At 44.6% G+C, this 17274-nt stretch overlaps 1 protein-coding gene across 1 annotated transcript in view; it reads left to right on the top strand.

The window, feature by feature from the left end:
- The first annotated feature begins 1011 nt into the window (after positions 1-1011).
- MTHFD1 (methylenetetrahydrofolate dehydrogenase, cyclohydrolase and formyltetrahydrofolate synthetase 1) overlaps positions 1012-17274 on the top strand; it is a 44285-nt gene continuing 28022 nt past the window's right edge. Inside the window, exons 1-8 of the mRNA XM_072865123.1 lie at positions 1012-1190; positions 10310-10394; positions 12775-12834; positions 13537-13590; positions 13961-14097; positions 14232-14332; positions 14671-14807; positions 16214-16325. Of these exons, the coding sequence (XP_072721224.1) occupies positions 1150-1190; positions 10310-10394; positions 12775-12834; positions 13537-13590; positions 13961-14097; positions 14232-14332; positions 14671-14807; positions 16214-16325 (727 nt within the window). The 5' untranslated portion in view covers positions 1012-1149. The remainder of the gene's footprint in view (positions 1191-10309; positions 10395-12774; positions 12835-13536; positions 13591-13960; positions 14098-14231; positions 14333-14670; positions 14808-16213; positions 16326-17274) is intronic.

Here is a 17274-nt window from a genome sequence, read left to right as displayed (position 1 = left end):
ATCTTGCCTGAGCAAGTCTGGCATTTAACTGCTTTTAATGACATTTAACTGCTTTTCCCATCTCCAGCTCTGGCTGCACCCTAATCACTTCTTTGCCATACGTGTGAGAAAACCACTGAAAGCTGACTTTCTCCACAAGGTCCCAAAATGTCTGTGCTGGCTTGCAGAGTAAGGAAAAGCCTTGGTTATGTAAATAACAGTACACAGGGAGGACTGCATGGATCTGAGCAGCTGCCTGACAGGAAACTACACCTTCATCAGTCCTAACAGCTTGCTTACTTCCAGTACATCCCTTGGAGGTGACCATTAGGAACCTGTTTCTCACTCTTGATGACTCCTGTGAACTTGAGGCCACAATCCCGCCCTCTTCTCCACTGCCCTTTTTCCACACTGCCTAGCCAGCAGTTTGGTGACTTTGTGCTGGACAAATGTGCTAGAATCCTGAAGAATAAAAATTACTCTTAGCATAACCTCTGAGGAGTACCACAGTACTACCTCAGGACATGAAACAAAGAGATTATTCTTATACTGATTTGCAGTTTTCGTGAAGGTACAGCCAGAAATTCACTGTGCAGAGCCCACCACCACCAGACCGGCACTGCCAGCCCCTCCGGACCGGCGGGCAGCGTCCCACCGCCGCGCAACTCCTCAGCCCCCAGCTCCGGAGCCAGCTTTCGCCTTCCCCTCCCAGCGCCTGCAGCCGACCCCACCGCCCAGGCCCCTTCTCCGCAGAGCAGCGCACCAGGAAAGGCCGGGGCCGGCAGCGGCGCCTCTAAGGCGTTTTGGCGGCCATTTCGCCGCGCCGCTCAGCCCCGCTCCCCTCAGCGTCAGGAGGGCCCACGGCGCCTCACGGTGGCGGGAAGGGAAGGGAAGGGGAGGGGAGGGGAGGGGAGGGGAGGGAAGACGACACGGCCCGGCCCGGCCCGGCCCGGAACGGCACCGCCGCCCCCGCGGGGGGAGTCACCGCCGCCTCCCAGTGCCCCTCTCCTCCCTCCTCCGGGGCGGGGGCAGCGCTTGCGCGGTGGGGCCGGCGGCCGCCGAAAGTTTGGGGCCACGTGGGGCGGGGAGTAGGGCAGTGGTGGGGACAGCCCGTCCCGCAGACGTCCCGGGAGTCCCGCCGCGCTCGGCCGCTGCCTCCCCGCCCTCGCCATGGCCCCCGCCGAGATCCTCAGCGGCAAGATAGTCTCCGCGTACGTACCCCGGGGCCGCCCTTCCCGCCGTGCGCCCGGTGCTGCGCAGGGCGGGGGGTTCCTCGGGCGGGGAAAGTCTGTGGGGAGCCGCGCGGGTTTTTACCCCGCGGGGTAGCCGCGATCGGGAAGGAAACCGGTGCGGCTGGCGGGCTGGGGGTAGCCAGGGACCCAGCCCTGCTGGCCGGGGGAATGGGGCTGTGGTGATCTTTGCTCTGGTTCTGCTGGGACGAAGCAGGTTTGAAGTCACCCTAAAGCTTCTTCACTATGTTGCATTCAAAGCTCACTTCTTCCTGGTTGGAAACGGTGGGGGTTATTGAATGGAGGTCGTATTAAAGATCTTCAGAAGAACCTAAAGTGCTGTTACGGCTGCATTGCCCCCCAGAAACCCAGCCAGTGTCTCTGCTTGGTCCAGCATCAGCCCTGCAGAGCGGCTTGGGATGGCTCAGCATCTCTGTGCGGAGATAAGTGCCCAGGCAGGTGTGAAATGGCTAGCTGATTTACAGGTTTGTGTATTGAAGCGGTGCTGTTAAGGATGCTTTACGAGCAGGAGTTGGGAACCAGTGCTTTAGGTATGTTCATGTTGTGCAGGCATCGGTCACTCCTTTCTAAAGCAAGATAAATTAATCCATGTATTGGATAATGTCAAGATGAATGTTCACAAGTGTCCTGCCAAAGGTATTTGAAAGATTTGGCAGAGTCTAAAGGAAAAGGCTTTCTTGTGCTTTTCAGCTTTTACTTAGCTGGCAAGCTCTGAGTATAGGTGACCCTGCATTGTGTCTTTTAGTTTGCTTATTTTTCCTACTGCTGCTATACATACATATCCAGTAAGAAAGCTAAATGAACTTCCCTTACCATAGGAAAATGCAGTGTTTAGCAAAGCGTAACGCTTCTGTTATATTCTGTGCAAACAGGGTTTGGTTAGGTGGGTTTGTTTGGTACCTCCTGTCTATAACCAGGGAATTCGGACAGAAAATGTAAATTTGAAATGGTCTAAAGTAATTTGGAAAAGTTGTTAGACCCAATCTTAGGTATTGCTATGTACAACACATCTACATCTAACTGACAGCGGAGCGTTTCTGAAAAGTAGGCCTAATGTGTCTTGAATCTGAATCTCCGTAGTGAAAGGCTGCTTGCATATTTTTTTACCCAGTAATTTTGGGGCCCGTACCACTTGAGTATTGCAGTCTCTCAGTCTTGTGTGCTCCATTACGCCTTACGCTTTTGGCAGTCTTGAAGCCAGCACGCTTTGCAATGCCTATGTGTGGTGCTGGTGGTACTTAGTGATTTGTCTGTTGCAGGTTTCCTTTTTCTGGCATAGAAAGTGCCCCTGAAGTGTAGTAGGTCCTTTCAAGCTACATGCTTTTGCAATTTTAGAGTGTCTAGAAATCTGGAAAGATGCTAGCTTGGGTACAATGAGTGTGTTTTGGAGGTATTCTGAGCATTGACCTTAAAACTTCTAGCTTCCTTGGCAGTGCATATTGCATTACTTACGTTCTTTAAATTTATAGATACAGTGGTGGAAATTTTTAATTTCTGTTTGTTTTCTGTATTATAGTAGCAGCTGTTTTCAGAGATGAGGACCTTTGTGATGTGCAAATACCTGGGAAGAGGCATAAGTTTTTAATAGACACATACAGGAGAAAGGATTGCTTAGTTTCCAGCACATCTCTAAGGTGTTTGGCTGAAGCCTGTCTTCCAAAGGCATCAAATCTTGACCTGAAGACAACACAAAATGGAAAAATAATTGCAGCTCTACAGCTATCCTCCTTCAGTTCCTTTATTTCTGCTGTATTTATGTCCAGTATAGCAAAACCATCATGTGCTCCACAGGAGTGGGCCTTACGTAGTTCTGCTTTTTCCTAGTGGAGTACTTGAAGGAGGCATGAGGAGATGAGCTATCCACCCTGCAGATACCTGTCCCTCTTTTCCAGACCCTCTAGAGAAGTGCTGGTCCAGATTCTCATTGTCCAGAGTTCACCTCCAGGCCAAGAGTCTGGTGGCAGCAGCAGAAGCATGTGGTTTTTCTAGGAATTTTCAACTGAATTGCCTGTTGTAGAAAGGGTGTGTTTCTGACTTTACATCAACTACAAAATCTTTTCAGCTACTATCTTGTAGGGGGCGGTTTTTGTTACTTTATCCTCTAATCGAGAAAAGTGTTTGTTTGTAAGTCAGTCAAATATTAACAAATGAGGTGAATCAATCAAGTAGCGTGCCAGCTGCGTAATTCTGGGTTTCTGTGTGTGTGTTAAATCAAAACTCATAAATATTGTGAACTTTCTTCTCTTGCCACCAAGCACCCCTTCCCCAAAGAGAGGTGAAAAAAACCACCTAATTCAGAGTCATACCAGTTATTTAAACAAAAATCAGGTAGATGTTGGCATTCTTACTTTTGTGAAGCATGTAAAGAGGATAAATACTTAGAGGGAGAGCAAGCTTCCTTGTCTCTATAAATAAGGAAAACTTGATGCGGAGATAAAGCTAGTTCACACCTAGAAAGTCTTGGAAGGCTCAGAAGAGGTACAAAGGAAAATAGACATTTTCAGTGGCTTTGAATATTACCTGTGAGGATAGTAAATGTGGTTATGTTGCTCACAGGAAGGAGAACATACAGGGCAGCAGACATTGTTTGTGTAGGATTTTGGTGTTTAAGTTAATGCTTCTCTGGCTAAGGCTGCTTCTTTCAGTAGAAACCTGGACAGTCTGTGAAAGACTTTAAATGTTGGATGGGTTATGCATCAATCTGAGCTGGCTAATTATCTCTGAGTGGCTTTCTTCTACTTCTCTAGGTGGCTGTTTAGTAATTCAGCCTTAGATTTTGCTGCAAGTTAAATTTACCTTATTGGCAAATGAGTTGCAAAAGATGAGTTATTGTGTAACAGTACAGTAAACAACTAATAAGAGGCAGAGAGTGCTTTAAGTATGCAGAATATGGAGGGTTGGAGGGAATCAAAATACAGTATTCTGAACCTTTTATTATTATTATTACTAATATTACCTTAAAATAAAAATACTCTGTTTCTGTGTCTGAAATAGATACTCAGAGCAAAACATTGTAGTGGCTCTTCTTTACAGCTTGTCTGCTGCAGTGAGCGGTGTGTTCAGTTGTTAACATCTGAAGTAGCCCAGGTTTGGAAACCCCTGGCTTGGCCTGAATTGATTGATAGCAGCAGGAATGGACCAACGTTCCTGGTCTGGATGAGTGGCTGATGAGTTGTGATGGCAGGGAAGACTTAACACCCCTCCCAGCCCCTAGGGATGGGCCAGGTAGTGCTTTGGCTTTAAAGTACCATTAAAGTACTGGACATAGCGATGATCAGGCTCAGCTTATAACTGGAGGTAACAGTGCAGTAAAGACAACTCTTCAGCTTTTTCAGACTGGGCCTCAAAAGTTTTTTGGAACTATTGAAACTCCAGCTAAATCTAGTCTGAACTGAAAAAATTCCTCGATCTGTGAGATCTCATTTACCAGATCCTACCTAGAGTGTTTCAGGCATGCACTGGAGGATACCACGCTGCAGATGTGCTAAGTTAAAGTGAACTCTGTGGTCCAGTACCGCTCAGTGCCACCAAGTAGCCCCAAATATGAGCAAGAACCCCTTGTGTTAGGTGCTGTACAGACACAGAATTAAAAAAATGGGACCCTGCTCCAAAGAGGGTATAAGCTAGGAGAAAACATTGTCTGGTGGACAACAGGGCCACACTGCTGTCATCTGTGCACATCAGCACCAGGTTACATAGAAAGGGAGAGTCCTGAGGGAAAGAACATGTAGAGGACTGCCATGTCCCCTTCGTGGAAGGAAGACAATCTTAATATCACTCTTTGTGAAGACAGACCGTTGTAAATATGGCCTAGAGTATTGTCTGAAGTGCTTGCAGCCCCACAAACATGGTTTGAGTCCTTATCTATTTCTGCTATGTTGTCCTCTGATTAAATCACCTGATAGTTGGCTGTTGTATGTGGTAGCCATTTTGGGATGCAGACCTGATTGGTGTGATTGACATTGCAGCACGGGAAGCTGGTCATGCCAGTTCATGGCAGTGTAACTCATGTTTGGGGCAAACTCTTCTGTGTAAGTTTTAAAGACTCAGCTTTATGTGAAACTTAAACTCTCTTGTTCTGTTTGCATCTGGCCACATTTGAGAATTTCCTCAAATACTGTCTATCCCATCCTCTATGGATGATTGCTTCTTCAGCTCAGCCGTTTTGTGGCCCTCATTGGACTAGTGTTCTGGACATGATGAAAAAGCCTATAAAAAGGCAAAAGCATCTTCATGTGTTTATCTGGCCTGAAGAGTGCTCAGACAAGTATTTGAACTGACACAACCAAAAGAGTGGTTAAAAACTGTGGGAGTGTGGAATTGGTAGACAGAAGCAGGCAGTTCCTCTATGAGATAACGACAGTGTGCCAGGATCATGCCGTGGTAGGGCAGGAGACTTGTGAAGAGATTCCAGCTCTGTTCTCTAAACAGTGTCGTCCCTCAACTGGAGCCATCTGTTGAATTACCAGCAGCATTCAGATACACTTTCCCAAGGCAGTTTCCATCCCACTGCCGCTCCGTTGGGACAGCCAACCTGTGACTCCCCTCAGGAGAGGCTCCATTCTGTCTCTTCTTTGGGATGCCAGTAGGATGTTCTGTGGCACGCTTGCTTGCAGCCTCTTCACAGTATTTGAAGATAAAGCAGTTGTCCTGCTAGCTGGGATGTGGTGCCATGGAGATTTGCAGTGTGGAGAGACAAGCTTCCCCTTCTCCAGTTTTGTTTCTTTTCTTCTCATGGGGGCAACAGAAAGTGAGCAGTGGCAGTGCTGCAGGCTCTGAGGAGGAATGGCTGCAGGGACAACAGTCCTGGCCAAGATGGTCCTCCCCAGGTCCTGCACTATCAGCCTTATACAGCCATTTCTGGAGGGCTGCCTCAAGAGCCTTCTGATGCATGTTTCTGCAACTTTTGGGAAATCTGTGATACAGGCAGTGAGTCCAAACCCCCCTCTTTGGGGACAGGCCTGTTCTAGAGCATCGTTGTCTCTGAAGGAGGTATTTGCCAGGTCATACATTTGGCAGTATTCACATAGACCCAGGGCCCTATTACCCAGAGAAGGGACAGAAACACAGCCCGGGGTCATCTTCAGTATGGTGACATGTATGCTTGTACCACAGCCACCTGAGCCATTGCATGTACATAATCCCATAGGTGTCGTGGTGGGGTCTGCCTGAGGAGGCACTAGCATGGGAGCTGTGCATGTCCATGCATTTACAGCAGAGCTGGAGTGTGGTTTGTCCTTTGCTGTTCTGGGAAATTCACTTAAATTTAAATTCAGCTCACTGTTGCAGTCTAGAGAAAGAAAGGCTAACAGGTTTTTTATCTTTGGAGCTGGCTTTTGCACTGTGTGCTTAGAGCCGTGTGCTGTCCTTAACCTGTGTGGACCCTGGACCCTTGTTTGCAGTGTGAGTTTGTTTGTAGGAGAGTATGTGGGCACAGGAGGGGTCTTAGTGTCACAGGGAAGGCTTTTGGAGGAACAGCCATGTACAGCTGCAAATTTATGTTTGAAGACTTAAAAGTGTTTTCATACAGCTAATAAAAAATGTTGATTTATCAACGTCAACTTTTATCTTTGTGAAGACCTGAAGTCCACAATAGAATTTTGCAAACTGTATCACTAAATAGCTGCTGGCTTGCAAAGTTTATTTAGTAACATATTTGTAAGTCTGCAGAGTTAAAACAAGGATTTTTAATTTTTTTTCCTTAATTTTCTTTCAAACTTTTGCACCTGTGGCTTTTCTGGTAACTAGAGAGCAGTGGTAGTTAACACTAGGTGGCTGTCTAACAAGTGATTTCTTGATTTAAGGCTCATAAAGCAAATCAGCTCTGACAGCACCACTTTGCGTGTTTGTGCATGTTACCTTTCTTCTGTAGCTGAAGGGAAAGTGAGCTAGTGCCTAATTACAGAAAATGACAGCAGTATAATATGTGAACAGTCATGGCTGCTGGGGGTGAAAGCATGTGACAGCCCTGCTTCACAGAGGACGGGGAAACTGGACCCTTGGGTGGGCCTGGCTCTCCACTGAGAAGACTGGATTAAAAGTAAAACCCAGACCTGAGACCCTTTCCTGTTGACTGTCCCTTATGAGGGCTTTACTAAATCATAAATTATGATACGTTTCATGTTTGTTGGCATTTCTTTTTGTTTGCAGGCCAAAAACCAGTCCTGTGCCTTCCTTACTGGAACACCGGAGGCTGTTCTCAGAAATAGCTCCCTCAAAGAGCTGGCCCGCAGCACCCGCCCAGAGGCCACACACAGTGGGTTTCTGACACTCCTTGAGATCGCTACGTTATTCTTACGGGCTGCTTGAGAGCTCAGGCCCTGTTGTGTCTGCAGCTGTAGATTTGGTGCCTTCCCTAGGGGCTTGCAGCTGGAGTGTAAGGAGAGGCAGTTGGTGCTTTGCCACCCAGCAGATGAACTTTTGTCACTTCAGCATGAAGAACTGCTAGGACAAGGCTTGCTATGACACTGTTTTCTGAACTCATCAGCCAATCTTAGTGTCAAGTCTTTTACAGAGGTGATAGCTAAAGGAAGCCTAGGAACTACTATGTCTTGAGTAAGGTTGAAAACAACCTCTTTTACCAAAGCTTGTTAAGAGACTTCGAACAGTTTGGCCAGACACAAACACCTATAAATACTCTGAACCTGCTCCTGAGGTGCAGCGGAGCTCTGACTAAGTGATACAGGATGCAGCAGGAGGGATGCGTGATTTGGGACAGAGCCAGAGGCTGTGTCATTCCCCCGAGATGGGACTCAGAACAGCCTCAGGGCTGCTTCTGGCGGGGCCAGCTGCAACCGTCCCCTGGGATCAGTGCTGCTGGGTTGCAGCAGAGCCATGCGCTGCTCCCATTTCCCTTTCTTCTTGCCTCTGGCATTTCTGATTTGGAGCTCATAGTTGCAGGGTACAGTTGGCTTCACTGGCTATCTGTCATCCTGGAATTTCCCTATATGGCAGGAGTCGCAGCCTCCCAGCTGGCATCAGCTACTTACTCTGTCCCCGTACCCTTGCTGTTTGTGTTTTTAATGAACTGGCACCAACAGCACCTCCTCCAGTCTGGGAAGTCTGGTTCCACTTGGGAAGTAGCAGACCTTGTGATACTGAATTGAGGGTAGATGAGCACAAGGAGACAACCTGTGTTTTAAACAGTAGAGTGTTTGGAGCAGGATAGATTTGCTAAGCGTGATGGTAGCGCCTTCTCGTCTCTTTGAGAATAGTAGGTGGGACACGGGCTGGAGATTGCGTGGAGGAGAACAGATCTGTCAAGCCGCTAGTGTCCTGTGAGGTTTGCTTACCTGGCTTTTGCCTCTGAGTGAGTACCTCCTGCTTTTGCAGTGAGGTGCCACAGCTTCCTTCCAGCACCGTGAGCCCATGACATGGGCACGACTGGTCAGTTCTTCTCTCTGAATCCCAGCTGCCTCTGTTGAGGAGACAGAGCAGTGGTGCTAGTGCTGCACCCAGGCTTTCAGCAGAATTTCAAATTCGAAAGAGCAGTTGGGCCTCGTACCAGGACCTCTTCTGTACCACATTCCCTGGTGAAGGATCATGCACATGGGGCCAGGCAGTGATTGAGAAATTAGAGAGGAGTGCAAGGCTGAGGAGGGTGGTGACAGCAGCTTTTGAGCTGTCTGCGGCTAATTTATCATGGGTACTCATTATCTCTAGAACATTGCATAGTAAACTGGGTATGAGTTGACATCTGAGCTAGAATCCTCTTCCATTTCAAAATTTTAATAATTGTATCCTTAAACTTGTCTTCAGTGAAGAGTTGACCTGAGCTGTGTACCACGGTTTAGCTAACTTTCCTCACTGCTTCACCTCTGTGCACCTCCCATTCTCCTTCCTGCTCCCATGGAAAAATCTCTGCCTTGTTTGGAAGTCCTCAGGCTGGAGGCATTTTCTCGCATGAGTGTTGGCAAGCACAGAAGCAGATTGGAGGCAGGAAGATGGGTGTAGGACTGCAGCCTACTCAGCCTAGGTTAGGCCAAGCATGCAGGAAATAGAAACACATAGTATTGACCAATTGTAGAAGAGGTATATCTTTGGGTACCTGTTGTGGTTTAACCCGGCAGGCAGCTGAACACCACACAGCCATTTGCTCCCTCCCCCTCCCCAGTGGGATGAGGGAGAGAATTGGAGGGGGGTGGGGTGTAAGATTCATGGGTTGAGATAAAGACAGTTTAATAGGACAGAAAAGGAAGGGAAAATAATAATGATGAAAGAATATACAAAACAAGTGATTCACAATGCAATTGCTCACCACCCGCCGACCAACGCCCAGCCAGTTCCCGAGCAGCGGTCCCCCTGCCAGCTTTCCCCTAGTTTATATACTGAGCATCATGTGGTATGGTATGGAATATCCCTTTGGCCAGTTGGGGTCAGCCATCCTGGCTGTGCCCCCTCCCAGCTTCTTGTGCACCTCCAGCCTTCTCAGTCGGTAGAGCATGGGAAGCTGAAAAGTCCTTGACTAGTGTAAACATTACTCAGCAACAACTAAAACACCAGTGTGTTATCAATATTATTCTCATACTAAATCCAAAACACAGCACTATACCAGCTACTAGGAAGAAAATTAACTCTATCCCAGTTGAAACCAGGACAGTTTAGCTCTTTTCCAGAGTTTTACCATTGTAGATTCATCATCCTTTACCAGGACAGCATGTGTGACAGTGTTGACTGGTGCCTGTGGAAGACAGGTAGATTTGGTATGGCATATGTGGAAAGAGGATTTGCTTTTGAGTAGGGAGTTTGAAATCCCAGGAATTTCCATGCCAAATTTTGTGCTTTTTTTTATACCCTTGTATCCTATGAGACTGTGAAGAGGAGGGTGAAGAAGCACAATGTGGACTTTAAAATCTTTTTTAATTTTTTTTTTTAATAAGTTTGAATGAACCTTCCAAAGTGTTTTAGTGATTTATGGACATCTTGTTTGGAGATTGCTGGGACTTGTGTACTCAAGGCATAAGTAAGTGTTTGCCAGTCTGCCCGTCTGTCATCTTTTCAACTCCTGACTTATCACTGTATGAGAATTCAGCCCCTTGGTTAACTTCTACCTTGGTTGGTTTTTTTTTCCCCCTCTTCAGACAAGTGAGAGAGAGACTAAAGAAGCAAGTTGTTGAGATGAAAGAGAAATTTCCAGGCTTCAGACCAGGACTCGCAATTTTGCAGGTATTGTATTCTTTAATGACAACTACAGAAAATCTGTGTTGCTTTGCTATGGTAAGTGCACAGCTGATGAGCTTCATCAAAGCTGCCTTGCAATGGTAACATTTTTATAATTAATAGAAGAGCAGAGTTCCATGTGGGATGGTAACACAGTTCTGTGATGTCTTTTCCCCAAGTACTGGGGCCCAGAAACATTTTGGGGGTTTTGGTTTAGGTGTGGGTTTTTTTCTTTCATCAGACCCTTGCAATTCTCTGTTTGAGCATTATGTTTGTGAAATGGTGAAAGTAGGCTTCTTGCCTATTAAGAGGAAGTAGTGCTTGTAGACTCTATTCCAAGTCTCTGCATTTGTGTGAGCCTCAAAGCCTGTCAGCTTTCAGAGATGTGTTTATACCAGAAATCTTTGAAATGGGGTGTTTATTAAGGGATTTGGTCTGCTGTTATGTCAGAACATGGAGAGAAAGGGGGGTGAGGGGGAGAACCCAACCAAAAACACCTTTGGCCAAGAAGACTTTGAGTGCAGGGGATGGAACAAAATCCCATTGCTGAGTTTGATGTATGTCCAGAAGTGTAAGTGCTAGAGTCTACACAGAAACGCTTGCAGAGTCAAAAAGCACTCATCAGTACAGGGTTTTGGCCTGTGTTTGGCAGAATTAGGGTGATAGATTTTTTTTTTTTTTCCTTGCAGCTATAAAAAATGGAAACGCTTTGTGCTTAGATCAGAATGTGACTAGCAGTAGCAAGTGTCATGTAATAGGAAGAAACTGTGTGGCCACAAAGGATTGATGGACTGAAAGTGGCTGATTAGAGAAGTGGCTTCTGTCCTTATTCGGTATTTTGGGCTCCTGAAGAGCTCTTGGTCTCTGGATTGCAGTGCTAAGGCCACTATAGTACACAAAGACCATGCTCCTTTTCAATGCCAGGAACAAATTTGTTTGTGATTTGGGTTTTTTTCTGGTTTTCTTTTCCATTAGCTTTAAGATCATCTCAACAGAAGACATGTCTTCAGGTGTTTATAAGGAAGGACGAAGGTCTTTTATTTAAAGTTTAGTAAGGGATGCTTTGATGGAAGTTGCCGAACTGCTGACTGAGTAAACTGTCTTCAAAAATTGCTGTCTTGTAGTGTTACTGGATTTTTTTTTTCTTGGTTGGCCTGTGTTCTCTTCAATCCTGTGTTGTCTCAGAGTCCTTTACAACCTGTTTGCTCTTTGGCTCTCTGACACTTTTGTAAGCTACCAAACAGTCTGGGTTTGGAGTTCATCTCCTAATACTGATATTCTCAGTTGTCTGTTTTTCAGTTAAGTTAGGACAGTCAGCTGTTTCTGATATGTAGCACCCCACACAATATGTGCTCTTTTCTTGGGTGGTGTCTGGTGTCCTCTGAGCTCAAAGAATAAGTCAGTTAATCTTTATTTTTTGTCCTATAGTCAGGAATGTCCTTTTTTGCACAATATACGTGGTCTGTTTGCTGACATCTCCTGATGCCTGCTCTCTTCCTTCTTTTCTGCCCTGTATGAGGCATACCTTTTCCTAAACCCAGCAGACTTTAAAGGGGAGACAGCCCCTTTGTCTAACCCTATGGAAGAAGAACCAGTGTATGCTGGGTGATCAGGTAATGCAGTCACTCCTGCAGCTTGTAATCTGTGTGAGAACCAGCGATAGCTACCAAGTACCAGGGAATGGGGTTTCAAGAGTTTTCTTGTCAGCTTTTCCTTATTTGCCCCTCATTTTCTTATGGTTACAAGGAGTATTACCTTTAACAAAACACACTGGGTGTTGCAAGCAGTCTTCTGAAATGTAGTTGCACTGTAATCGCCCAATACTGCCAGAAACTACAGGCTTTTGTTCCACTTTCTGCTTTCTCTTTGTGCATCACTTTGTTCTTGGTTTGTTGATTTTTCTTTGGCAGGAAAATTCTCAAGGTACAAAACAGAAGTGGAAGAAATCTCTCCATCAAGGCACACATATGTGCATAAAATTAAGATTTCCTGGGTATCAAAGAGGCCCAACTTTTCTGAAAGCCTTAATCAGATAATTGGATGTTATCAGCACCTGCTGATCATGTTAATTAGCTAGAGATTTAACTTTCTCAGATGAGATGGCAGGCAGTATTTTCTGCTGTGGAGAACACTGTGTTTCTAAGGTTTTTCAACAGGTCTGAATAGTGTCTATGCAGAAGATCAGACAACTTGTCTTTAGCTGCCTCTTACTTGAAAGAACACTTTCCTGTCAGCTCCAGCTACTTACAGCCTCTATCAGTGTGTTTTATTCAAGAATACCTCTGACTTCTTGGTGTAGCTCAGAGGAAGCTAAGGGTTAAGCCCATCTCAGTCTGTGACTGGGTCTGTATTCTGCAGTGTGACTCAACTGTCTTTTCATCCTTAGGTTGGAAATCGGGATGATTCGAACCTCTACATTAATATGAAGCTGAAGGCTGCTGCTGAGGTAATGCCCAAACTCTTAATATTTCTTTTTATCCTCCTACAGTAGGTCAAATCTAAATATGAAAAAAGAGACGCAAATCAAATAGTTTTGTCTAAGCTTTGCCCATATTGGAGAAACCAGCGCTGGCCTGAATTCTTTATTATAAGGAAACAGTATAGGTGGGTAACCTGACACTTAGCCAAGTGGGGTAACAACAGTGTGCGTTGGTGCCATTTTTTCTGTGATCGTCTCCTAGGTTACATGTGTCTGAAGTGCTGATGCTCTCTCTTTCCTGACCTGTGGCCATGTGCTTATCTTCCTTGAATGTCTTGTACCTGCAGTTGCCTTGCATCTCTCACCAAGTGGTACACTACATGCTACAGCAGGGCTGAAAACATAGACGAGTCCCTGTTTCCCTAGGTGATAGCTGGCATCTTCTCTGCTGGCATTTCAAGGCAGTATGCTGTCAAGCCAAGATGTTGTTGTTCATGTCAAAAGGTGAATAGGACAGTTGAAGTATGGACCAATCGAAGTAGACAATGCACTAATGCACTCTTTTTTTCTTCTCTTTTGTTGATGATATTTCCAAATAATAGGAACAGGAGATAGACCTGGGAAATGTGACAGAATGTAGCTGTGACTGGGCTGGACTGAGAGAACAGCCAGATCAATCTCTGATGTCAATTCAGAAATCAGATAATTTGTTGGTATTCTCATTTGCAGATTGGGATCACTGCCAATCACATAAAACTGCCAAACACAGCAACAGAAGCTGACGTAAGTAATATAGCCAATAATGAAAAAATACATAATTTTGGTCTTGAGCTCAAGAGATGAACTTAAATTTGCCCTCTCCTTTTATAAAAAAAGACTGCTTGCCCATAGATATTAACTCATGAAAAAAGAACTGAAACCTGCTGATTTTTTTTTTATTTTTAAAAGAAAACTAAACCACTACAATATAAAATTATGAGACTTTAACAGGTATTTTTCTAAAAATAAAAAATGTGAGTCATTTATACTTTTGGGTAGAAAAACTAAACATATTGTGTGTGTCTTTTAATCCAGATAAGATTGTGCTTTTTCCTTTGCATCAGTCATGTTTCAGTTTGTCGGCCATTAGGTTTTTGGTTTTTACTTCTTGTAGGTCCTCAAGTGCATTGCCTCTTTGAATGGAGACCCTGCTGTTCATGGCTTTATAGTGCAGCTGCCACTTGATTCTGATAAACCCATCAATACAGAAAAAATAACCAATGCTGTTGCACCCGAGAAGGATGTAGATGGGTAAACTGACTTCACCCCTGGGGGAGCATGATAGCTACTCCAGAAAGAAACCTTTTTTTTTTTTCTTCTTTTTCTTTCAAATGGTGATCGTGAGGCAGGGAATCTTACTTGGTCTTTATTCTTTCAAAATACAGCTTAAGTAGCATCAATGCTGGGAAACTCTCTAGAGGGGACCTTGGAGACTGCTTTATTCCCTGTACACCAAAAGGATGCATGGAACTTATCAGGCAGACAGGTAAGGAGGTTTCCATCTATTATTCATGAGTGCAGTAGTCTTCAGTAAGAGGAGAAATTATGCACCTCACAGGGCTATGCTTCACATTGAAACTTTTGTTGAGATGCCACATTTCATCTCTGCCTTTACAGACAGGAAAAGAGAGTTTTAAAGTGGTCGGTCCTTCCTCCCTCCCAACTCCAATTCCCTGTCACACAACCCAGAAGAAAAAGAATGTCCTGAAGTACCAGAGCCAGACTTAAACTGACCAAAAGACTCCGGAGCCATTTGAGTTAGTTTTTACTAGAATCCACAATGTAAAGTATTTTTACTTTCTCCTCTAACTTTCTGTGGTGCAGGCGTCCAGGTTGCAGGGAAAAGAGCTGTAGTGGTTGGTCGCAGTAAGATTGTTGGTGCTCCCATGCATGACCTGCTGCTCTGGAATCACGCAACAGTAACCACTTGCCACTCAAAGACCTCAACGCTGGCTGAGGAGGTAATGACAGGATGGATGCATGAGGCTGTAGTTATCTGCTGCAAGCCAGTGCTGCCTGCTGCACATTGCTGCTTGGTGTATTGCTACGCTAAGTCATTGGGCCTAGGTTGTCTTTCATCTGAAACAGTTTCCCAGTCCCGTTCATTGGATGGTTGTGTAAATACTTCTGCTGGAATGGGATCCTGATTATTTTTGGCCCTTATTAGAGGCTTTTCATTCTAACAATAAAATTATTATTTTAGTTTTCTTTGGGCAAGTGCTGAGGATTTAATCATCCCTTCCTAATCTCCAAGTAGTGGCCTGCAAGACAGCATATGTTTTTGTTTTTTCCCGAAAAGGCCAGGTGGTCTTTTGCTTTAATGGCTGGGAAATGCTAGACCAAATGTTTTCTCCTTCCCCCCCCCAGTCTATTTTCTATGACTGGGAGTTGGTACCATTTTCCTCTTTAGCAGTGAGAGTGACAGAAATAGTGTGTTGCTGTGCTGCCACCTACTTGGATTTTGTAGAGCAATCAGCACTGCCAGGCTCTGTAGGCAAGTATTAAAGCTGAAAAGAGGGTAGGTGTATTTGAATATAACTCACAAGGAAGATCAGAAACACTGCAGTGCTTCAGGCTGTTAAGTTGCTGTTCAATAAGACCGTCATTAGGTTGATTAACAATTGAAGTGCTAATTCTTAATGAAATCTTAAAAATAGTTAATCTCTCTTGAAGATTAAAAGAAAAAATTCCAAGGGTTAGCAGCTTCCTAAGCAAACATGAATTAAGCAGTGCAAGAACTGACAGTGAGCTTTAGTCAGAGTCTCTAGCACCAGCTTTGTGACCAGATCTGTGAAATTTACTGAGTACTGTCTGAACAAATATTAGTGCTGAATTACAGTCACCTTTCCCTGGAGTTGCATGTTACACAGTCCTGGACTTAAAAACCACAAGGCAGTGCTGCCACAAGTGAAGTGCCGCTTAGAGTTCTGTGCAGGGGTTGTTCTTGGCTGCTGTCTGATGAGTGCTGGATATATTTCTAGCATTGAAAAGAGCAGCTGAATATGCAGGGATATTTGAAGGGAAGAAGATAAGAATATGCAGAGGACTTTAATTTTACTAAAAGTAGTCTGTGTGATCCACTTGGGAATCATGGAGGAGTTCAAAGGAGGTTGTGAAGTGTTGACAAGCAATAGTTCAGGGTAGGAGTGTGAAAATAGGCCATAATTTCTGGCTGCAGGAATCTGTGCTTGCCAAGGATCTGCTAGCTACCTTTAATTGCTGATTATGCCCTTCCATCCCTCCAATGGCAATGGGTGAACACACAGTTTAACTGCAATTGAAGGTGATCTAAGTTGCTGCTGAAGCAGCTCTGCTTTTTTTCCACTGCCGGTGTGATACAGAGTTGTTTATTTGGCTTTTTTTATAGGTTGGTAAAGCTGATATCCTGGTGGTTGCAGCTGGTAAAGCTGAAATGGTAAAAGGTGAATGGATCAAACCTGGTGCAATTGTAATAGACTGTGGAATTAACCATGTGCCAGGTGCGTGGGTAATGTATAAAGAGTGGGGATGTGTTTATTTGTATATAAATGCAGTTGCTAAGTAAGTACATGGATACTGTTTCCTTGGTGTTTCTAGTCAATGTGGACTTCTTTCTCTTTTAAGTCTGTCTTAGGTAATGATGGCAACCTCTGAAGATGCCAGAATAAAAAAAGGTTGGTCTGACGTACTGTCCTAAAGCAGATCAGTGGCAGTTTTGTTTCTATCTTCAGTGAGGCTGATGATCAGTAGAGGAAAGAGGAGGCCTGGGAAATATTACAGAATATCCATGTAATTTGCTGCAACTATGTAGTGAAGTCTTGCTGCTTTTGTCACTTGTGAGCGTGCAGCTTTGCTGTCATTACTTTGCAGTTAGATCTAATTAAGCTGTTCTCTTTGAAATACACAAATGGCAAGCAGTCTCTTCAAGTAGCTGTGGATTTGTTGAATCACAACATTCACTTCTTAGGTTTGAATGGCTGTTGTCTTGAAGCAAAGCAGCTTCTGCAAGAGTATTGGTGACAGTGGGTCTGGCATAGAATAAAGTGCTTGAACATAATGGATTTTAGGGTAGGGTTTCACTTAGCTATTCCATCCTTATAAAGGAGGAACAGACAGTCTGGCAATTTCTGTTTTCATCTCATTTTAAATCCAAATTACAGATATTGAATGATACAGAAAATTAGTCACCATCCAACTATCTCTGTGCTACACCCACAAGGCTTTTAAAAGGTAGTTTTCATAATTAATCAGTCATTTTGTTGCCATTATTTAATGGAATGTAAAGAAATTTCTGTTCAGCAGTCTTGTTCCTCAAAGATGACACTGAGTTGCATTTAAAAACATTAGTCCTCTGTCTAAAATTAAAAAGTCATCTGCTGTTGCTGTTTGTCGCTTGATGTATTTGTGCCAAGCTACCCAAACTTGGGCAATTTGCCAAAAGCCACAGGG

Source organism: Ciconia boyciana, chromosome 6, assembly GCF_034638445.1.
Source record: "Ciconia boyciana chromosome 6, ASM3463844v1, whole genome shotgun sequence".
NCBI classification, from domain to species: Eukaryota; Metazoa; Chordata; class Aves; order Ciconiiformes; family Ciconiidae; genus Ciconia; species Ciconia boyciana.
The sequence above is the reverse complement of the archived record's forward strand: the minus strand, read 5'-3'. Positions and strand labels throughout refer to the sequence as shown.